Source organism: Ictalurus furcatus, chromosome 19 (genome assembly GCF_023375685.1).
Source record: "Ictalurus furcatus strain D&B chromosome 19, Billie_1.0, whole genome shotgun sequence".
NCBI lineage: Eukaryota > Metazoa > Chordata > Actinopteri > Siluriformes > Ictaluridae > Ictalurus > Ictalurus furcatus.
Genome location: NC_071273.1, coordinates 1399272 through 1423855, shown reverse-complemented (window position 1 = coordinate 1423855; position 24584 = coordinate 1399272). Strand labels below are relative to the sequence as shown.

The 24584-nt window shown below is 38.5% G+C and overlaps 1 protein-coding gene across 5 annotated transcripts; it reads right to left on the bottom strand.

Annotated features, from left to right (window-relative positions):
* Positions 1–1884: 1884 nt before the first annotated feature.
* Positions 1885–23030, bottom strand: pphln1 (periphilin 1). 5 transcript variants are annotated; one of them, XM_053650547.1, is made up of 10 exons: positions 22781–23030; positions 22037–22105; positions 21522–21586; positions 20824–21024; positions 20379–20443; positions 16371–16505; positions 9267–9442; positions 8234–8310; positions 7613–7744; positions 1885–2475 (listed from the first exon to the last, which is right to left on the bottom strand). In XM_053650547.1, coding segments are annotated over exons 2-10 (1047 nt in total). In that variant the 5' UTR covers positions 22038–22105; positions 22781–23030; the 3' UTR covers positions 1885–2280. The 5 variants fall into 5 exon arrangements, with proteins under 5 accessions (XP_053506522.1, XP_053506520.1, XP_053506519.1 ...); XM_053650545.1 differs by lacking the exon at positions 22781–23030 and adding an exon at positions 22464–22773; XM_053650544.1 differs by lacking the exon at positions 22781–23030 and adding an exon at positions 22469–22773.
* Between the last annotated feature and the right edge of the window lie 1554 nt (positions 23031–24584).

The window sequence follows — 24584 nt, the reverse complement described above, 5'->3', positions numbered from 1 at the left end:
TTCATGATGGAGGGCGATGACTTGAAGCTGAAGAGTGTTATCAATCCTCGTCCTACGGAGCCCAAATCTAGAGCCTTAATGTGAAGTGGGTACTGGAGAGGTTGAAGGCAGTACTTGAGCTATTCCACGACGGTCCAGTTGATGAAGTTTCCAGCTGTACCAGAGTCAGACAAAGCTGTAAAGAAACACTTTATTTGAAAAGGAATCAATAGTGCTTGAGAAGATAGATATTTAGAGGGATTCACTGAAGATGGGCGTTGCTTTCGTGGGAGCCCGCTCCCACTGTAGTAATGATGGATGTTGGAATGGATGTTGGACTGGACACAGGGTGGCACAGTGGCTTATTTGTTAGCACGTTTGCCTCACACCTCCTGGGTTAAGGGTCTGATTCCCACCTCCACCCTGTGTGCCTGGAGCTTGCATGCTCTCCCTGTGCTTTGTAGGCTGATTGGCATCACTAAACTGTCTGTAGTGTGTGAATGTGTGCCCTGTGATGGATTGGCACTCTGTCCAGGGTGTCCCCTGCCTTGTGCCCCCCAAGTCCCTGGGGTAGGCTCAAGGCTCCCTGTGACCCTGTGTAGGATAAGTGGGACAGAAAATGGATGGGAACCACATGGGGACACTGGGAAACTTGCTGTTGATCAATAGAAGCATAGTCTGAAACTTTATTGTTGTTCATGTTCGAGAGCTGTGAGGTTGGCTTCGCTGATCTGTATACCTTTGATGGGGCTCTTGTTAGGTAAGGATCTCTCGGTTATTTTTTGGGCATGGCATTTATGAAGTAGGTGGTCGAGACAGATGGAGAGATCAATGAGTGTGTCCAGGGATTATTGTTTGTTGCGACATGCAAGCTCAGTGAGAATAGAGGGTTTGGGGCCTTGGCCCAATGTGGGGTAACACACAGTACCCCTGCATGGGATTTGAATAAACATGACAATGTGCAGGCTGCCCAGAGAAAACCCACACTGGGCTGTTTTGGGATTTTTAAATGAAAACAATTGCCGTTGTCTCAATCTGTCCCTGTGTTAAGTGCAAAAGCAAGAACACAGGCCTTTGTTCATACACTCAGCTGCATATCTTTGTGCATTTAGAGGACTTAATGCGCCATTCACTAGATGGTACGTTAGAGCCAAAAGATCCCTGTCCATGAGGTTTCCAAGTGATGTTCATGCACGTTCATGCTCAGTGATTTTAAACACACTCTGAACTCTGTCTCGTAAAACTTTCCTCTGTAGTCATGATTGTTGTCATGAGCTGTGTTTATAAATTTGAAACACTGACCTTACATTCAAAAGTATGTACTAATCTAGAAACTCCAGAACACTGGTAGGCAATACAGTGCTTTCTGTCTGAGAGGTTTTTAAAAGACAAACACTAACTGCTGTTGAATTTGTACACTAGTACAGCGTCAGGTTAGTGAAAATAATCACACAAAATCCATCTTGGTAGTGAGAGCAATATTTCTAATATTAATATGTAAAATAAATGAATAAAACAAAAATAATGCGAGTTTCTTTCCTGACCTTATTTATAAACCATTCAACCATGTTTACCAGATGAATGCAGAAATATATAAATGCAAAGATGAATAAATGCCTCTATTTATTTGTTTGTTTGTTTACACATTCATTTCTATCCCACATTTAATTGTTTACTTATTTAACCATTTAAAATGTTTTATTTGAACGATTTTTGAAATAAAGTACCCAATTTGATCTTTTTTTTTTTTTTTAAGTTTTAAAAATTATAAACTTAAACAGATGTCTCTTTGCGAGCAGTTCATAAATGTTTAATAATTAGTAATAAGCATTGATGAGGGACTATTTGAGTATGAAGCTAAACATTTTTTTATGTAAGGCAGCCTGGAGTTAAAAGTGAAAGTCATAAGGTAGAATATGCCATCTTTATTGATTTACAGAGATAAACAGTGATATACTGGAAACTTCCAATTAAATTTTGAAAAGACCAATTTCAATTCATAATAATCCATGATCAATATTTACACATGGTACTGCTACAAAAAAAAAACCTCTAGATTAAGCAATTTAAGTTGAAAACATTTATGAATTAATACTGTATCAATACAATTAGTATTTATTTACAATACTAACGAGAGGCCACATAATCCTCTTAGATGGACTAGCTTGGGGCAGTACACTAAATATAACTAAATTCAACAACATTTCTGATGAAAAAATAATGTTCCAAAATATTACACATCTTGAAGATGTGCATTCAGAACAACGATGAAGGTTTTCTCTCAGATCCGATGCAGGCACCTCAGACCGTAGGTTCCGGTTGACGAACTACCTCATCTAGTTCTGAGATAAAGTGTCGCAGATCCTCAAGACATCGCTCACGAATCTCACCAAGGTTTTCTTTCAAAGGGTTCTGCAGGTGCTTCTCCAGACTAGGGTCTTTGGCTACGAGCATCTTCACCACCATCCCAAACGTCTCACAGTCTTGGCGATACACCTGAACATCACAAAGTCAGTAAGCGTGCATTATTGCGTAGTCAAATACTCAACATATTGGTTTCAAGATTATTTACCCCTCACTGTCGTTTGTTTACTGACTAGAGAGAAAAACATCACTAAGCTTATTATAATAATATCCTACAAAGAGGTCTTGAACCAAATCCTGAGACTGAAATGGCCAAAACACTTAAGTATCCTAGCAACCATTTCTGTATCGATTTGGCACTACATTTCAGGATTATATATAAAAATTTTTAGGCTGGAATCTATTGGTACTTGTCTAAATTCAGGACAGAACTTCAAGTCACACAAAAAGCAACAAAGCATCAATGATATTGCCAAATATGCCAGTGTTCAACATAATTTAATGTGGCTGCACCAGTGGGGCTGTTTCTACTATGTAAAATAGCAACTTTCAGCAAATTCACTGAATATTTTAGTTATTTCTGAATAGCATAACCGCAAAGTAGTAAAGTAACTTACCACATCAAAAATTCTCTATATCAGCAAGACACTAACAATAAATATAGTCTGCACAAACTGATAAAAAATGGGAATACAATCAGGATTATGTTAAAAAAAAATTAAAACCAAAGAAATGAATCTTTTGAATAATTTCAGTACAGACAGCTGATTCTCTCTCGCCAGTCATGATGCACATGAGACACCTGCTGGTGCAAGCACAAATAACAAATCTCTAATCACAGAGGCACATTGAAACGACTGTTAATTGATGGCCGCTGGAAAAAATGCGTTACAGTCATGGAGATTTCGACATTATTTCGTGCATGAAGGAGAAAAATGGAAACAACATCACAGTACAGGGCAAACTATGCCTTCCAGCTGTGAAGACGCTGTCTTTATGGAAGGACTTGACATCTAATTTAAAGAAACATTTGCAAGACCAGCATGGAAATCACGTTAGCTAAAATAATTTAGTATTAGTGCTTTGAAATCCCCTGGTTTGCATGGTCACTGTGATTTTTTATTTTTTTTTAAATTTCAATTAATTTTATTTAAAAAATTTATGTATTGAATGTATCGAACATGTTTTAAGCTCTAAGGGAAAAAAACTGCAATGGATACTTTATCTAACTTTAATAATTTTATTGTTGAGAACAGTCCAAAAGTTTGGATGAGGGAGACGCACTGAAAACTGTAACATTTAAAAACTCAGAAATTAGGATAAAGTAATTAAAAAGACACTAAAATCTCATTTAAATCACAGTACACTTTTCTCACAATACATAACATTGTTTTTCTATCTTTCGCAGTTTTCTTTAAAATACTATAAACATAAAATTAGAAAATCACCCATAAACTGTTAACCAGAGGAATGACAGCATTTCAATAGTGATAGGTCATGGATAAACTGTGATTTATCTATTGAATACAGTTGGCAGTTAATGAATATATAGACCTAAGAACTAAATAAATCTAAGAAAGCCTACAACTACTCTTTTAATGTGCATTGTTTTGTTCCTCAGAGGAAGCATCCAAGTCACTTGACCAAAAAAAGACACTAGGTGGCCAGAGATGATTGAGCAGCCTAGTACATCTGATCCTGGACAAGGGGCCTTGCATCCTCCTTTCAAACTTGGACATAGCTCATACCAAAGTACAGTTAATACACTAATATTTGAATTTGTAATTGACAATGTTCCGTCACTCTCATTGGTTGAGCAGCCTTCATTCAAAAAACTTTGGGGCGGGAATCAGTGGAGGTAAAACAGTCATGTGCCGAAAGACACTATTCCAGCACAAGGAGTTTGTAGTTATGAAAAACAGCTTGACTGAAACACTTGACTGCATGACAGCAGACTTGTGGATCGCACATAACGTTAGTTTCTTAGGTATGATATGTCGCTGGATTGAGGAAAACACTATGGAGAGGAAGTCTGCAGCATTGGCCTGTGCACGAGTTAAAGGACAGCATACTTTTGATGTCCTTGCTACAATAATTAGTGAAAGACATGCAGAGCACAAACTACAACACAAAGTGAGGGGTACTGTAACAGGCAATGGGAGTAATTTTGTTAAAGCTTTCCGTGAATTTGAAACATCTGAGGAGGTAGCTGCAGATGAGCTGGATGATGGAATACGATTTTTAGATATGGATGCAGTTCTTGAAATGGACTGAGACGAGGAGCTTAATTTTTTCCTTCCTCCTCATCAAAGATGTGCTGCACACACCCTAAACTTGAATGCCACCAACAAGGTGGATAAAGCATCATCAAAAGGCCCTTCCTGGAAAGTTTACCAAAGTGCAATGGGAAAATGTGCTTAGATGCCGAAGCTGTGCAAGATGTTGTGAACATGAGATTTCTGTTCCGTGTGTTACCAGATGTGTTCGGAGTATGAAGCCATTTCCAAACTGATTGGCCTCAGACATAATCAACTGACTGACATCTGTGGAAAACTTTGAAAACTTGGAGTTACCAGACTGCACCCACATGAGGTGACATTTCTGAGAGAGTATGAAGATGTGTTACAACCCCTTTCCCAATCCAATGATCTTCTACATGGGGAGAAAAGATGCTACCTTGGATTTCTCATTCCAACAATCATAATCCTCAAATCAAAGTTTTCTGACAAATTACCACATGTGTCTTACACAGCAAACATCATTACTGCAGTCCTTATAGCACTTGACAATTGCTTTGATGCAATACTGATCAGCCATGAAGCAAAAATGGCAACAATGACCATGCCAAAATTTCACTTGTGCTTGCTTCCTCCAGAGAAGAGAGAAGATATGTACAAAACACTGGTTCAGGAGGAAAGATCTTTGGAATCCAGGGCTCGTTGTGCAGCTGAGATGAGAATTAACCCGGAGACTGATGAATCAGATAAGGATTTTTAGGATTCGGAAAGACAAAAAGGACCAATAAAAGTACAGTGGAGGAGTTCCTAAGTTCCTTGATGATCCTGAGAAAAGCGTGCAGTCTCTAAATTCATTTGCCTTGATTAAGCAGTTCTTCATGAAGTATAATACCACTTTGCCTTCCAGTGCTCCTGTTGAACATTTATTAATTTACGGGGGAAATGTCCTTACATCATCTCGCAGCAGAATATCTGATGACCACATTTTTGCCCAAATTTGGATTTGACTGAATGAACAGTTTGAATGCACATTTAGTCCTTCATTGACAAATGATGCCAACAGACTAACTGCAATACTTTTCAGGATTAAACTTTGCAGTATTTTTGAATCTGAAGTACATCCTACCAGATTTTGTTTTATGTTTGTTTAATTTTAACATAATTCAGTGCATCTGTTCCAACTGTATTTGCTTGAGAAAAAATCCAATTGTTTTTCTGTATTTTCTATTGCAGAAAAAATCCTGTTGTGTAAAAATGCTTGGTCTACATTAGCAGAGCATTTACTATTTTCCTATTAAGGGGCAGTGCTCCTGCTTTTTTATTTCTTTATGTTTTTTATATACAGGTACATTACTTATAACACTACTCAGACTTATTTTGTTTAAATACAGAATAAATATATTTTAGAAATAAAATATTTTAAATCATATTGCTTTTCTCTTGACTTTATTTACGTGTGACCTTGAAGTAATCAGATTATATTACTTTCATATTGTGATACTTGGATTACATTACTGATTCATTTTTTTGTGAAGTAATTTGTAACTGTAATGGAATACATTTTTAAAGTAACACTCCCAACCCTGGCTGTTTCTGAATATGTGGTGGTTCTTATTCCTTATGATTTGATATGGTATGTAACTGTGAGTAAACCCACCAAGGTCAGCACTTCCAGACAGATAGCATTAGGCCTCCTTCCTTTTTACCTCTATCTTCTCTCCTCCTATTCCCCTGTATATACACTAGATATTTTTATATACATACATATATAAATATATACACTATTTTTTATGTATATATATATATATATATATATATATATATATATATATATATATATATATATATATGCACCCTGTCCAGGGTGTACACCGCCTTGTGCCCGATGCTCCCTGGGATAGTCTCCAGGTCTCCCCGTGACCCTGAAAAGGATAAGCGGTATAGAGGATGGATGGATGGATGGATATATATACACACACACACATACATACATATCTATATCTATCTATCTATCTATCTATCTATCTCTCTCTCTCTCTCTCTCATATATATATATATATATATATATATATATATATATATATATATATATATATATATATATATATATATATTATATAAGACGAAGAGCTCAAATGAAGGAAGGACAGCCTGGCACAAGCCTTAGGATCCTTGAGATGTTTTACCATGCCATGCACCACAGTAGAGATGGGCTTATCAGTGCCCCTGTTGTTTTGGTAGGCAAACTGATAGAGATTGAGGTGGTCTTCAGGTTAAGGCAATTGGGCAATAGTCGTTATGCTCTTTAGGCCTGGGCTTTTTGGGAACCGGTTTGATAACGGACCTTTTCTGTAAGTCTGGATGTGTGTGTGAATCAATGGAACTTTGAAAATTGTCCACCCATACAGGGGCTAATTCCCATGGAAACGTTTTCAGAGTAAAGGCAGAAAGACTATCCAGCATATTTGCATTTTTGGAGTCAAGACCTTTGAAAATCTTAACAATCGGTCAGGTTTATATGTCACCTAGATGCAAAATCATCAGTTATTATAGCATCCAGTGCATCAGTGCAGTCACTCATGTTTTGTAGAGATGCTGAATATGGCGTGAAAGCAGAAATTTGCAAGTTTATCCGACAAACAAATGAGCAATAAAACCTCAGACATCAATACATTCTGCATTTTACAGCATGTGTTTAATTCTAATCTATTTAGTTTATGAGATTTACCTTACCCTGAAGAACACTGACCAATACAATACCGCTATATTCAACCGGCAATCAGCCAATCATCTGAGGAATCTGAGGCTACATGGGGCACAGACTCACCCAAACCAGACAGTTGAAGATCAGTGGCCAGGTGACATTTTTCCAATCTTCAGCCTTCCAGTTCAGTATTAGTACTTTTAGCCTCGTTAATTTGACTCACCCAGTGGGCTAACTAATGAAGTTGCCACCCGTGATCATCACAAAATGCTGTAAAATGCTAAAAACAAAACACAGTTGCTATAAAAACAAACCAATTCAGTCCAACCTTCTCTATTTCTCTTGCTTTGGCTGCAATAGCTTGAGCTCGCCGTTCGTGGAAGTCATCTGCAATGGTAGTGGCTTCATCTGCAGGAGCCAGAGGTTCATCTGTTTGACGCTCTATCACTGGCATTTCTTCCTATGCAGCATACAGAGTATTCTCAGCTTACTTAACAACATGGCTCACAATGATCCATATAATCATTGATTTGTGACACACTGTAATATAACAGTTACATATACAAAATGATTGCATGAATACTGTACACATTTGTATTACTCATATTTCGGTTATATTTCTTCAGCAGAATCAATCAGTCAATCCAGAAGAATGAAATATTCTGTATGTTGAAAATATTCAGAGTATCCAAGAGTTTTGTTTAATATTAATACAGCTGGTGAAGTTAGGTAGTTCATTAAAAAAATATATAAATGTCAAGACGTCTCTTGTAAAAACAAAATCTGGAAATACTGATATGCAGAGAAGGCCAGAGCATTGTTTAAACAAACACAGTATTGACTTAACAGGATATCCCCCCAGTAACTTAGTGGAATAACTGGCTGAGGCACACAGAAGACTGCATCACTACACCCTATCTTTAGGTCACTGAGGCAAGATGCTACTCACTTTAGAGGCTGATACAGAACTATGTGGCGATCCGTCTCGGGACACACTGACAGCGGGGCCTGGGGCTCTGTCCCTGTCTATAAAGGAAAAAGAAATATATAAAGGAAAATAATGTGACTAATGAGATGTTTTGCTTGAGCATTAATTAAAATTCTCAAGGATGCCATAAATGTTTCCATACGTTGAGTTTGCATCCCACACTTCTATTTTACTCTTTATCTAGAACAACGGAGGCTCATGTATAGGGGCAGGTGGGGAAGAGCCCCACCATTTATAACAGCTGTTTAACAAACGTTTATCTTCAGAAAGTCTTCATTCACAACTCCATGTGTTTTAAACTCCACCTAATAATAATTACCTCTTTTGAGTGACCCATGATTTAAAAAGGTGTTGCTATTTGACAGAAGTAAGCTGACGGCCACCTTCATAGAGGTTGCTGCCATATTTAGCTTCCATAGCGTTATTATTGCGCATAGTGGTCAAAAAATGGGAACTGTAACAAGAGCTAATAGAGGTCCATCTAATGGAGGGATCTGCTTTTCAGTGGTTGAGGAATAGTGTACAAGACAATTAACTGCAGGGTTGCCAGATTGGGGTAGAATAAAAATACTCTGCAGCTGCCAATATCTTGTTTTATACCAAATAACTGGAATTAAATCTAATACACCTTCACAAAATAAGTGTCTGATACACTGCAAAAATTGGGAGTAATGTCCATAAATCAGAAATGTGTAGGAACAAGAATGTTGGGAAAGGCAGAAAATGTCTCCCTTTTCTCATTTTTTTTGGGGGGGGTTGGGGGGGCACTTATGTGGTTTTTGTGATGTAGGTGCATGGTATTTGTGTGATTTTTGAGGTGTAGGTGCGATGGAAATTTTCCTGAACGATATTCATCCATGATATTACATTGAGCAAAAGGAGCTGCTAGACTGCATGCTAGACTGCATGTTCTAATTTTATTTTAAGTTAGTGTATTCAAACATCTGAATTCAACGTAGCCCAGAACAATATAGAGAGAGAAGATAGAGTATACTTTTTCCCAGAGGAGGCTGGTATGTGTGGCTCTTGCCCCGGTCCGGAGAGTAGCTTCGGCTGCTAATGCTGGATCCAGAGCGGCTGTGAGGGGACGGAGACACATCCTGCCGAGTAGGAGAACAGTCGTGGACTGGAGGAAAGGGCGCTTTACGCCGCAGACCTTCCCTCTCCTCCCTGTGGGGAACAAGTACACACATACATCAATGAAAACTAGCAAATGGAAATTTTGTACAAAGACAATAAAAAGGGAACATTAAGGGCCTTTACAGCATTTCTTCTCACCACATAAAAGTTAAGAGGCCGATACTGAAAACTGCCCTTCCAAAATCTTTACAACGAAGACCAAATTATGCAAAATGTACATTGATAAAAGTACCACCATACAACACATTTGACTGCATCCACACAAGCATGAATTAAAGCAGGTTTCCTAAATAGCTCTTTCACCAACGTGCTAAAATTTCTCACATTATTAAACACACTGCCATAAAAATACACCTATGAAGAGCAGACTAGTTCAACGTTACACATTCATATAGAGATTTCAGATGTGTGTGTGTAGTGAGGAGTTAAAAACAAAAATGCAGTTGCACACATTAGTATTCAGACCAGGTTATATTATCCATCCGTTTCCGAGCCTGGAGTCTATCCCAGGGAGCCTGGCGTACAAGGAGGGGAGACACCCGCACAATCACACACACATGCATACAATTGAGTGCAAAAAATGTAAAAGGTTGGCAGGTCTGCAGTTTCTCCTGCTAGACATCCAGTACAAGTACAAAAAAGAAGCAATGATCTGGTACATCAACACCAATCTCTTAAGATACGTATAAGTGCTCTGGAGCAAACACAAACGAAGGAATCAGTGTCATAATCTCAACTAGCACATTTGCCATCGGCATCCATTTGATGGCCTGATGATCGTAGCATTATAAAACAAAATGCTGCTTCAGACTTCTCATGCATTCAAGTGACTCAAAGACAAAGCTAAGTGGAGAAATGCACTAAACATACAAACTACTCTTATGTTTCAAGACATATTTTCAAAGTAGTGGCTGAGTGCCTATTCCTTGGAGAAATAATAATAAAGGAATAAATTCAGGTCACTTGAATTACAGTTTACAAATAAACTGAGCCAATTTCAGGAATGTGTAGCTCTTGTTATGACTCTTAATGTACTTAATTAAATTTTAACTGTTTAGGTATTTTTATATCCATTAATTGATTTGTGCAGGTCAAGATACAACTATCTCTTTCGTGTTTAAAGTTTTGGGGTATTTTTATTTATTTATTTTTACCATGGTATTGGAAAAATCATATCTATATACTAGTTCTAATAAGATTTACATCAGAATTTCATCAAAATGTTTTAAAAATTAATTTTTACTTGTCTTGTGTTCTATTTATTTTGCACATTTTTATGAAGGGTGCCAATACATCTGGAGGGGACTGCAATTTAAGAAATAATTACAAATTAGTACAAATTAAATTGCAAATGAGTACAAACAGAATTAAGTACAGAACTGGGTGGGTTGGTTCAGACTGCCATCAGTGTGTGGAAGTCGGACCGAAGGAAAAGTCCAAGCACGTGAATTTCCTCTAATCACCTCATTCTCCACTCAATCTCTCCTTCCTCCGTAGCCTCCAGAACCCTATAGGCTAGCGGTAGAACTGATCAAAACGGCCCTGCAGATTAATTAGGCCAATGTCAAAAATGTTAAGGAAATCAGAAAGCATAAGGTTAGATTTAATAAAAGTGCGAGCCCTCCCTTTTGTCTGCCCCAGCAATAGCATACTGCCTTCAAACAAAAGCAATGCAAGTCCTCAGAGAAAGTACTGGCATTGGAATTCCCAAACAACAAATGAATTCCTACTCTCAAAGTCATAAATCATTCATTTTAATTTAATAAAGTTAATTGTATTAGCTACCATTTATAAGATAAGCAGTACTTAGTCTAGTCTCTACATAATTGGACTCCTTTTTTCCATCCATCATGCGAGGCCAAAAACTCATTCCAATATTCCACAGAAGGACCAGTGATCACGTTTTTATTATTTTTACAGAAGATGCAGCATGGATGCACTCAGACTATTTCCACCTTTAGTGAGGGAGCTTTAGCTCTGTCTGCAATTATAGACAAGTTATGGCTATAGAGCACTGTAATCTGTAGAAAATTCCATGACAAACAGAAAAGCAACTGCACTGGACAAAAAAAAGAAAAAAAAAAAAGAAATATAATACACATATGTTATTGCTTTTCATTTGTGACATGAGAACAGTGTTCCACGCCAAAAAAACCTAATAATTCATAGAATTTTCTTCAGTGAAGAAGATAATTAAATGCTGACTTCGCATCTCCAATTCCCCACTGCACTGCATTTCACTTTCATCAATGTATTCATGTCACACTGTACAATTACTGCTTAAAGCTGTACAGGGGGCATGGCTGTAATTGGTGAATGGAGGAAAGGCCAGTAAAGCATTGTTTTACAGGTGGACTTGACCTTTACTGCATAACTATTGGTTTCCTCATTCCTACAGCACTGATAGTTGAACCCATAATCACCAAGCTTTTTTTTTTCTTAGTGAAGCAACCACATTAAGAACATAAACAAATGCTCCACAATGTCTTCAGACAAACTTCCGTCTTCAAGGAATATGATTTTATGCAAATGATCTTGACAGTTCAATGAATATGCAAACAATCTATGGCATAATCTGGCAAGTTCTTGCAACCGTTTGACCATGCATTAGCTACGTTCGGCTGAAGAGAGTTGGGAACACTGGGCAGAGAAGCAGTAACAAACCCGTGAGAGAAAAACACAGGTGAAGGAGGTAACATTCCGATTAATACCTGGATATTAGTTACACTATGAGTTTGACTTCTAGCGAGTAACTTTTAACTGGAAAGAAACTGCTACACGAGTAGTCAGAGTTTTCAGAACTCCACACATATCCATTATCATACATTTCCTGTGTTAAGTCAATCAGTGTATTTACTTTATTTCCAATAAGAGGTCATTTCAAAATAATAGATAACAGACAGATTTATACCAGCTTTTATTTACTATATTAGACTTTCAGTAGGTCAGAAGTTCCCACACACTTCGTTAGGATTTGGTGTTACTGCCTTTTAATTGCTTGAACTTGAACTCTTGTTGTAGCCTTCCACAGGCTTCTCACAACACTGTCATTTTTGCCCATTCCGCCTGACAGAAACGGTAACCCAGTCCGGTTTGTGGGCCTCCTTGCTCAGACACTTTTTCAGTCCATAAATTTTCTATGCTAGTCTTGGAGTTGGAGCTTCTTCCTTGAGAGATATAGGACTCTATTAATAGTGACTGTACACAATTTAGTACACGATGCCTCCAACTCATTCACCAGTTCCTTTGTTGTTGTCCTGGAGTTCAGTTGAACCTTTCAGACCAAAGCTCACACTCGTCTCTGGGAGTTAATTTGTGTCTCTTTCGTGAATGATGCCATGTCTGTGCATCTTTACTTTCTGGAAAACTTCCAGATTGTTTAAAGACACAGTCAACTTGGCGTGTGTTTAACCCACTAGAATGCTGATATAATGAAGTAAAGCCAATTTGCTTGTTTTAAAACTATCTCTGAAGTGAACAAAGTACAAGTTTGGGTTACAGAGAGAGGAAGAGAGAGAGAGCTGAGAGGTCTGGGTTACAGAGAGAGGAAGAGAGAGAGAGCTGAGAGGTCTGGGTTACAGAGAGAGGAAGAGAGAGCGAGCTGAGAGGTCTGGGTTACAGAGAGAGGAAGAGAGAGAGAGCTGAGAGGTCTGGGTTACAGAGAGAGGAAGACAGAGAGCTGAGAGGTCTGGGTTACAGAGAGAGAAAGACAGAGAGCTGAGAGGTCTGGGTTACAGACAGAGGAAGAGAGAGCTGAGTATAACTGTAAATGAAATAGCTCAGTAGTTACTTCTAATATCATATATGTGTCATACCTAAAGTATCTGTAAAACTATACACTCACTGGCCACTTTATTAGGAACAGCTTTGCACCTGCTCATTAATGCAGTTATCTAATCAGCCAATCATGTGGCAGCTGCACTTTCTATAATTCTTTTAAAAATATTATATTATGTGACTGTAACTATAAGTGAAGATTTATTTACTCTCACTGGACTACTGATGTGTGCTCGGTAAAGTGTTTTGGCAATAACTATGAATTTGAAGAATTTGATGAATTTGAAGCCATGACAGACAAGTCTCAAGGGCATGGCCAGGCAGACAATTACACTAGGATGAGAATATATTTAAATCAGGAGATATGTAGTATGATAAAAAATGAAGGAGACCAAATGCTCCAACCCTTTTACTTTTAATAAGGTGTTGTCTGGATATTCTGGGAGGTTTGCAGTCCCAGATAAAAGAGGATATTTTAATGTCCTGCTGTTTACAATAGCTTTGTGGGATGAATACATGGATTGCCTAAAACATGTACTGTATAAAAAATATCTTACCCCAGTTCTGTTGTAATAAATTGCCTATTTATTTTGTAACTCTAAAGCCTAATTTCTTCAAGACTATTTTAAAAGGGGTCAATCTTAAAAATGTTGTGTCTATGCATTTGGGGTGAGGCATTAACTCATACTTATCCAAATGATCCAAAGCTATTTATCATCAGGTTTTATAAATGGGGCAATAGATGCTTTAGGGTTTGAAATAAACAGCAACACATCATCAGCATAACCGGAGACCTTATGATGAGTGTTACGATAAAATTTAGGGTGTAGACACTCACCAAGCACTTTAGAAACACAATATTAGTACTGGGTAAAGCCTGCCCTTGCTCTCAAGATGGAATGAAGCAATTTTTCCTGACACTCATTCCACAAGATGTCCTAGTCCATGTTGAGATGATTCCATCATAATTCCTGCAGATTTTTTAGGTGCACTTTCATGCTGCGAACGTCCCGTTCTCCCACATCCCAAAGGATTCAGATCTGGTGACTGGGAAAGCCACTGAAGAACACTGAACAAATTGTCATGTTCATGAAACCAGTTTGAGATGACTTTTGCTTTAAAATGAAAAGACACGGTGCATTATCATGTTAGAAGTAGCCATTAGAAGACGGTAAATTGTGGCCATGAAGGGATGCACACTGTCAGCAACAATACTCAAATAGGTTGTGGCATTTAAGCCATGACTGATTGGTATTAACAGGCCCAAAGTGTGCCAAGAAAACACTGACACAAGGCAGGCTGGGTCCATGGATTCATGTTGTTCGTACAAAGTTCTGATCCTACCGTCTGTGTGCCTCAGCAGAAATCGATATTCGTCAGACCAAGCTACATTTCTCTAGTCTTCACCTGTCCATGTTTGGTGAACCTGTACCCACTGCAGCCTCAGCTTTCTGTTCTTGGCTGACAGGAGTGAAACCCGATGTAATCTACTGTTGTAACCCATCCGCCTCAAGGTTTGTGCATTCTGCTCACCACAATTATACAGAGTGATTATGAGTTACTGTAGTCTTTCTGTCAACTCCAACCATTCTGGCCGTTCTCTTTTCATCTCTCTCAACAAGATATTTCCGTCCGCAAAACTGGATGTTTTTTTCTTTATTGCACCATTCTGTGTAAACTCTACAGACTGCTGTGTGTGAAAATCCCAATAGATAAGCAGTTATAAAAAATAAAATAAAAAAAATACTCAAACCAGCCTGTCTGGCACCAACAACTTTGCCACAGTCGTAATCACTGAAATCACATTTTTACCCATTCTAATGGTTGATGTGAACTTTACCTGAAGCTGCTGGCCTGCATCTGCATGATTTTATGCACTGCTGACACACGATTGGCTGATTGGATAATTGCAATTGTGAGTAGGTGTACCTTATAAAGTGCTCAGTGAGTGTATGTGGACTGGGTTGAATATGATATGCCAGTGGCTCCAGGAAAGTCTGTGTTGATTAGAGGGGTCAGAATAAAACAGCCAGACTGGTTTGAGTTGACAGGAAGGCTATGGTGGTAACTCAAATAACCACTCTATACACCTGGGTGAGCAGAAAAGCATTTCTGAACTCACAAGTTGAATCCTGAGGTGGATTGGCTACAACAGCCAAAGACCACATCAGGTTCCAGTGCTGTAAACCAAGCACAAGAGTTCATGCCAAGATGGTATAATGGTGTGGGGAATGTTTTCTTGGCACACTTTGGGCCCCTTAATACCAAACAAGGATCATTTGAATGCCACATCCTATCGGGGTATTGCTGCCGACAATGTGTGTCTCTTTATGGCCAAAATATGGCCTCAATACGGCCACGGGCGGCTGTTGCTCATGTGGTAGAGCGGGTTGTCCACTAATTGTGGGGTTGGCGGTTCAATTCCCGGCCCACGTGATTCCACATGCCGGAGTGTCCTTGGGCAAGACACTGAACCCCAAGTTACTCCCGATGGCAAGTTAGTGCCTTGCATGGCAGCTCTGCTACCATTGGTGTGCGAGTGTGTGTGTGAATGGGTGAATGATACAGTGTAAAACGCTTTGGATAGAAGCGCTACATAAGTGAAGATCATTTACAATTTACCATCTTATAACGTCTACGTCCAGCATGATAATGCACCATTTCACAAAGCACAAGTTGTCTCCAACCGGTTCCATGTATATGACCACGTGTTCAATGTACTCATCCAACAGAGCAAATTTGGGATTGCGGCATGAGTGTGTAGCTGATAAATGCAGCAACTGTGATGCAATCATATAAACACTAACCAAATCTCAAAGGAACCTTACCTGCACCTTGTGGATTCCAAGTCACAGTGAATTAAGACTGTTCTCAGGACAAAGGGGGCTCTACCCAGTATTAATTTGGTGTTCCACTAAAGTGTATACTAAACATACTAAAATAAAAAGAAACAATGAAAACAAAATAATAATGAGCAAGGTCTCCTCTGTGCTGAACTGCCCTACACCTTTTTCTGCTACTAATTAATACTACGATAGATAGATCGATCAATAGATAGACAGACAGCACAGATACCAAATGCTTTCAAAATCCTTGATCAACACCCACTTATCCTTGATCAACACCCACTCCAAACACACACAGTGTAAGATTATTCATTTGAGATAGCGCACATGCATACCCTCGGTCCAAGTTCATAATGGCCTGGATTAATGTGTCATCTCCTGGGTTGGGGCCCGCTGCTGACAGGGATCTGGGAGCAGGGTACGAGCCCTGGACACGAGCATTGGGAGAGGAGACAACTCGACTGCGGCCTCTGTGAGATGAAAATAGAAGGGAAAATGCACAAAATATGGGTAAAATAAATAATGACTAAGGGCCTTTAATGCATCACTATCTCCATTTTTTTGGATCGACACCTCCCAGTGTTGCTTTCAGGAGATTAAACCCAGCCTCTGTTCCACACTACTCAATAAGATTCATTAGATCAAGATTTTGGTGGGGAACTTGATATCAGAAACTGGACAGAAACTGATATCATGTCTAATTTCAATTATATATGCTTAACCATATATGCATTTTTCTTTTAAGATATACTCCCACCAGCCACTTTATTGGGAACACCTGTACACCCGCTCATTCATGCGATTATCCAAGCAACTAATCATGTGGCAGCAGCACAATGCATAAAATTATGCAGATACAGGTCAAGAGCATCAGTTAATGTTCACATCAGTCATCAGAATGGTGAAAAATATGATCTCAGTAACTTTGAACGGGGCATGGTTGTTGGTGCCAGAAATTGCTGATCTGCTAGGATCAGCCAAGAATAGAAATCTAAGGCTACAATGGACACAACCTTACCCAAAATGGAAACGGAAAAAATGATCTGGTCTGATGAATCTTGCATGAATTCAGGGATCCAACCTGCCTTGTGTGAACAGTTCAGGCTGGTGAAGATGGTGTAATGGTGTGGGGAAAGTTTTCTTGGCACACTTTGGGCTACCATCATCTGAATACCACAGCCTATTTGAGTATTGCTGCTGACCAAGTGCATGTCTTTATGGCCACAAATTGCCATCTTATAATGGCTACTTCCAACACGATAATACCCAAAGTAATAAAGCACAAGTCATTTCAAACTGGTTCCATGAACAGGACAATGAGTGTACTTCAGTGGCCTTCCCAGCCACCGGATCCGAATTCAGCAGAGCACCTTTGGGATGTGACAGAAAGGAAGATTTGCAGAATGAATGTGTAGCTCACCCTAATCTCTGATGTGGCCCTCCTACAGGAGTAGGGATGTCACGAGAACCAAGTCGGGAACAACATTCTTAAAACGTGACGGTACTTGTTTTTCTGAGTAACATTAGTACCAATTCTAATGGAGGTACCGATGGATCTGAAGGGGGCAGCAAATACGCGCAAGTGTTTTAGTCGATCCACAAGTGGTGAAGAAGAACAACTAGAAGCACATGGGAAAAACTATTTTTATTTTAAATCTTTTTATCCTGCCACCATATCAGTGAATTTAAACTAATGCTTGCATTCAGAGTATAAGGGGTGTGTGTACGTGCATGTGTGCGCACATTTAGGAGTGCACCTCCACTGTAGCCTCCACTCATTGTCAAACAGTGTTTGATAACTAAAATACCCCCCAGAGGAGCCAGAGGAGGATGTCCTCTAGGAGAGTTTTTAATTTAATTAATTTTATACCACACCGTGGTATCGACTTTGGTATCGAGTTTTGTGTACTTTTGGTGGTATCGGTACCGACTACTAGATTTTTGGTATCGTGACATCCCTATACAGGAGACACGCTTAACTAATACCAAGCATTTAAAACTGCAACACTGCAGCATTGGCCAAGGTTATTTCTTATCCTTTAATACTGAAAGCAGGGGAGTGGCTGATCTGGTCAATAAAATCTTACCATTTAAATGACTGGATTGTATTAAACACAAACATGGACAATTCATGATCATCAAAGCTTCTATACAAGGAGACAAATTCAGAATTTACATTGCCTACTGTGCCCCGACCACCCCTTTGAATTTCTTACTGATATAATCCTAAACTACCTGAATTGTCAGTGGAGAACATTACTATATGTAGGTGGGTCTTATAACTGCTTCATGAACCCAATGATAGTCAGGTCTCCTATGGGAACTCTCACCCTGTCAACACACCAACACACACACATATCACTGGTCTTTGTGAAGAATTAGGATATGTACACATGTGGAGGGCATTCACATGTTTTTCACTCTTAAAGATTTGTCCAATTGGCAACATTTTTATCTCTTGATCATGCCCCAGTATATCTGGATATACTACCAGTCCAGGTATTGGAGAGGAGTTGCCTTTCTCCTTAAAGATAATAAATTCTGCATCTAAATAGGTTTTAAAGTCAAGTCATTTCTCTCGTTAAACTCCCCGACTAACTCGTAATCCATTCATGCTTTGGGAAACCTCCAAAGCCTACACCACGGGATGAATAATCTTACAATGCCAGCAAGAGGCACAAAATTGCAGAAGAGCAAAACCTATTGGAAATCAAACTAAAAACAGATAGAAAATATATACTGTATTATATTATATAAGATGGACCTTCCAAGCATTTCAGAGGAACAACAGCTCTCACTTGGTGCACAGATTCCTGCAGATGATGCACAGGAAGTTATAGGGCTGCTCCAGAGTGGAAACGCACCAGGCCCTGACAGGCTCAGCAGGGAGTGACCATAAAAAGGGCTCCATGATTTTTGAATGAGGCCTCTGGTGATCGTGTTACATCATTTTTTGCCACTGCATCTCTCCATCCATCTTAAAGAGGTGCCAATATTTCCTTAATTTTAAGACAAGTGCCCAGATGACACTGCCTCCTACAGACCGATTTTAACATGTTAAGGTCAAAAATGTATTTATTTATTTTAGGCATGTTTGTGAATCCAAAATTTCAACAGATGTACACTCACTGTCCACTTTATTAGGAACACATAGAAAGAAAAAAAAAAGTGTAATCTCTGTGCCTGTGACACTCTGACCAATCTGGTCATGTTCCTCTGAGCTTTCTCATCAACAAGGCGTTTCCACCCACAGAACTGTTGCTCCCTCAATGTCCCCCACCCCCACCATTCTGTGTAAACTCTACAGACTGTTGTGTGTGAAAATCCCAGGAGATCAGCAGCTTCTGAAAAACTCAAACCAGCCCATCTGGTACCGAAAACCATGTCACGGTTAATGTCACACTTTAGATGTCAGACTTTTCTGATGTTTGATGTGTATATTAACTGAAGCTCTTGACCTGTATCTTCATGATTTTATGCATTACGCTGCTGCCGCACGATTGGCTGATTAGATAACTGCATTTATCCATTTTAATAAAGTGGATGGTGAGTGTACTGTATATTTAAAATAAATAAATAAATAAATAAATAAATAAATAAATACACAACAACAACAGCCAGGACCTATAATCTGCCAAGGCTAGTGATTTGTGCACCACTGGGGACAGATTTGTGATTTGTCCACCACCTGTGCCATATATTGGAAATAAACCTTATTTATCAAGCTGGATATTAATGGATTTATTCGTAAATTGTTTGTACAGGCATTTACGGAGGAAATTTGGTGTTCATGGAAATCTACTAAATTTGGGAAAACATTCGTATCCCACTCATTCTCCTGAGTGTATGAAAACTGTCCTAAAGAAATGCCTCAGCTGATAGATGACTTAGCGCTCACTTATTATTATTATTATTATTATATACTAGTAAATATTTTTAGTGACATAATAGGGACTCAAAACATCTTCCACTTATTTTTTCCAGCCTTTACCCTGATGTTCATTTCATGCTCCCAGCTGTTACCTTTTATGTAGTTTTGTGGGCATCACTATGTGCAAATGAGCTGTGCAGGGAACGCACTTTGCACATTATGGGTGATCAGTGTACGTATACGAACACGAAGAAAATCAGCCATTCCGAAACTTTTGTAAATCCAGTGGCTTACGTAAATATTTACACACAACTTAGCTAAAAATATTATCTGCTTTATATTATATTAGCTACAAAAAGAATTTAACCTAATTTCATTATTTAATAAACAAACGACTCCAATCTTGTTCTTGCTCCTGGGACAATGTATTGATATAACACATTCAGAATACATCTGCACAAGTTGTAAATACCTGAAATCCCCCTGGCGTCCAGAATGAGCATCATCTTTAGGTCCTCTGTAATAAGGGTAGTCATCCTGTTGGGAGCAGAGACACACAGCTATAAACTAATATTTATTATAAGGATTCTGTACACAATAGCAGGATAGAAATGTGTTGAATATATTTCTTTACTGGACTATGCCATTTCTAGTACCTTTTTGTAAATGAAAGCTTTCATGCTCAGGGCAACGTACACGACAATTAAGATTCTTTTTTTTATTAGACCTTAAGAATACAGTACTACATTAATGAATGTTGATTTGTAATTTCTACAACTACAGGCTAAATTTTAATTATTTCCTTAATTTAGGCTGGTTTCATGGTGTCTTTTATCCTCTCATTTAAACTGTTTTATATTGAATCCTGACTTACAAAAGGTAAAGGTGATGGTGCCATGTGTGCCTTCAGCTCTTACCCTTCGATTAGCTGGGCCTCCTCTGGATTCATTCGAGAAATAGCTGTCACTTTGGTAACCCTTCTTATCTTCATTGTGGTAGTTTCTGGGACCACCGTTGGGGTAAAAGCGAGGAGAGTCATAGTCAAAGTTTCGAGTGTAGTCTTCATCAGGACGTCCAAAAGCTCTCCTTTCCCCACCAGCTCCTCTTGGATAAGGGGCCTGAAACAGGCAAATGTAAAAGGACTAAGATGGCTGAAATTAAGGCCACCGAACACACAGCTCTTGCATCACACGGAATTATCTCATTATTAATCATAACAAATCAAGAAAGTTCAGCAGGACAAACTTAACCGGCCCCATATTTCATTACTACATAGAAAAAATACCTCTGAATTAAATGGTATATGAGCCGATAACATCAACCACTGAGTATATTTCACTGACCAAGTGCTTTTGTTTTTACTGTTCATGCATCTCACTGATGTGCTGCTATGGAAGACATAATTCGGGCAAGAGTTATGATGCCAGAAATGCCAGAGTATGCTAAAAAAAAACGAATGATCAAACATTTACGCACGTTTACTCACTAGATCCCTGACACGAGCTAAAGGAAATGCAGGTTTGTGCTGTAGCTGGTATTAACTAAATAATAATAATAATAATAATAATAATAAAAGTGCATGAATGAGGAGAGTAAAAATCAGGACAGCCCTTACAGCTCTGTCTTGATGGAACCGCTGCTCGTACATGTCCCGGATACTCCTGTCTCTCCTGAAGGCCACTACAGCAAAAATAAAATCAATAAAAACAAATAATAAAAGATGAAAATGAATCAGTGCTAGAGCACCCTCATGCTTATGTTCACACCAATGCACAATAACAACTATAACATTAGGCATAATGTTTTTTGCGCAAAAGTTTGCACCCCCCATTGTTTCTCGGCAAGAAACTAAACATATACCTCCATTTTACAGTTTATCTACAAAACAGCCTTCCTTACTATACATACAAACAGCTCATGTGGAGTCTTGGTGAAAATCTTTGCATGTATGGAAATTTTAGATATTTAAAAATGCATTACATGCTCTGGTGGTTAAAATAAGGGCGTGCAAACTTTTGCGCTCAGCTGTATAGCACCTTAACAGATTCAGTGATACGTTACACGTTATAATGAATCGTGCAAGGACGAAATATAATGCAACGTTTGCCCCTAAAAAAATATTCCACCTACTTGCTTTTCCTAGAAAATGATGTTCACGTGTACAGTCATAAGACAACGAAGACGAAGAAGATCTGTGACCTGAAAAAGAGGATCACCACAAATGACTTCACCTAAATTTACTGTCACCCAAACTAAAGGTGGACATGACAACAAAATACAAATACACCAAGATATATAGATATATATGTAAACCCTGGGAAGAAAAACAATAGAAACCTTTATAGAATCTGTAATGGTTTTAATGGTTATAATGGGGATTGTATTTGTTGTAATGGTCCCTGTGGGTCTTTACTGGTAATTGGTGTCTAGTGGATACCATTAGGGACCAATTATTGTAATGTTTTTGTTGGTATTTGTAGTGGAAACCATTAGATTTGTGTGATGTGTTTCCCTCAGCAGCTTGTGAAAGTAATAGTGATAGGTATATGATCCATACATTACCGGTCACCTGCGCGCGCGCTGCCTCTCTGCTGATGTTTACTTGTTTACTAGTTACCATACAACACTGTGGCTAAAGCTAGCATTAGCTGCGTTGTTACTGCGCACTAGTACAAGACTTTACACGCAGCTTACCGATCACACACACACACACACACACACACACACAACTAGAAAAAGGAGATCATGCACGATGTGTATATATTTACACACTCTTCATGTGAACCTTATGGGACTAATAACCGGAAATAAAACGCATGGGTTAAATGAAACCTAAATCTGGATATTTGAATACAAAAGAAACTACCCCCTCACACAAAATAACAGCATTCACTTCCGGTCACGTGGGCGCCGATATTTCAGAATAAAAGTTTGAACAAAAAAAACATTGGGACTCATTTGTCCGTTGTGAAAGGATGTCCACTGCGTCCTGTAGTTTTCAAGAAGAGACAGAATCCGTTTCCGATGTTCACTTTATATTGATATTACAACCTCTCTGGAGTCTACAGCAGGGACCGTGTACATGACATCGTAACGGGTTTAGAAATGAAGACAAAATGTCTCTGAGGCCCTCTAGTGCCTGACTGCGGTATGATTTTTAACCCCGCCCACTCCCATGTTACTGAACGAAAACTGAGCCAAACTTACATTTTCAATTCCATCTCCACTAATTATATATTTATTTAGTGATCTGTCCTCCAATATTTTTCCGTACAACCCTGCTGAAAACCCCCCAAAACAAAACCCAATAGAAACCATCACAAAAATTGTTTACAAAATTGTTTTCTACTACAAATACCATTACAAACCATCAGCGAACCATTAAAACCATTACAATTATTGGCCCTTAATGGTAGAGGACATAACATGCCACCAACAGAAGGCAACAGATTACCAGTAGAGACCTGTTACAGTTTCCATTGAAACCAATACAACTCCCATTATAGCCATTAAAAGCATTACAAATTCTATGAGGGTTTTTTTGGGGGTTTTTTTCAGCGGGGAATAAGTGTGTCTTATAGCAGTTATTTGGTGATGAATAAAAAGGAGTGGTTGATGAGGTGATTGACCATTTTGGACATGACAGTCGAGTCTCACGAATGTGCAACACACACCCGGACCTTAGCAAACACTCTGCATAGTTTGGTAAGCTTATCCAGTTATCCTCTTTAAATGCACTCTAGTTCACACTGTACAGACAGATGCTGACCAACGCCGACAATCTCCAACTTTTAAAAGTTGGCTGTTGGATTTAGAATGTTGGGAAACACGACTGTTCCCACTCCCAACAAGCTTTTTTGTCACAGACAGTCAAACTTGTGTTTAAAATAGATGATCCTTTAACCATGATAAAAAAAAAGTTACTATTATTAGTGTCTTTACGTTTCGTTCTTCACCTGAAAAGACAAAGAGTGAAAAGAAAGATGTTCTGGTTGAAGCCTTGGTTATTGCGAAGTGAGAGACAGGGTGCTTACTTACATTTATACAGAGAACTGCAGACAGAGGATGTGAGGAGCTTTCAAAATTTTGCTCACTTTGTCCCCAAGCAGTTTCAACACCTGCTCCAGATGGTGACACCAATCATTCAGAGGCAAACTACACATTTTAGAGATGCCATTTCACCCGGTGAATGCCTAATGATTGCAATTTGCTTCTTTGAAGCAGGTAAAAATCTTTGTTTCAACTTTAAAATCCCAATCAAGATCATTTAAACTGTTTAGGTGAAAAAGAAATATACTTAAGTTAAGTTATACTTAAGTTTACTTAAATATATTTAGTGCTTTTTTTCGATGCACTTATCATATTTTAATTGTACTGTACTAAATACATATTAAATGTGTTATTTTGGAACAACTTTAAGTATGTTAAGTGTTTGTTTAGATATGTTTAAGACCAATTTTATGCTAATTGCAATATACTTTTAATATACTAAGCTGTGCTAAAATGGAACCACTTCAAGTACCTTTAGTGTCATTTAACTGTACTTTAAATTTGATTTAAAATACACGTTTATGCTATACTTGAAGGCAGTTGCAACATATTTTAAGCTTCACATGAATGTGTTTCCAGAATATTTTCAATAGCATAACTTCATCCATCGAGTAGAGGGCCACTTTTC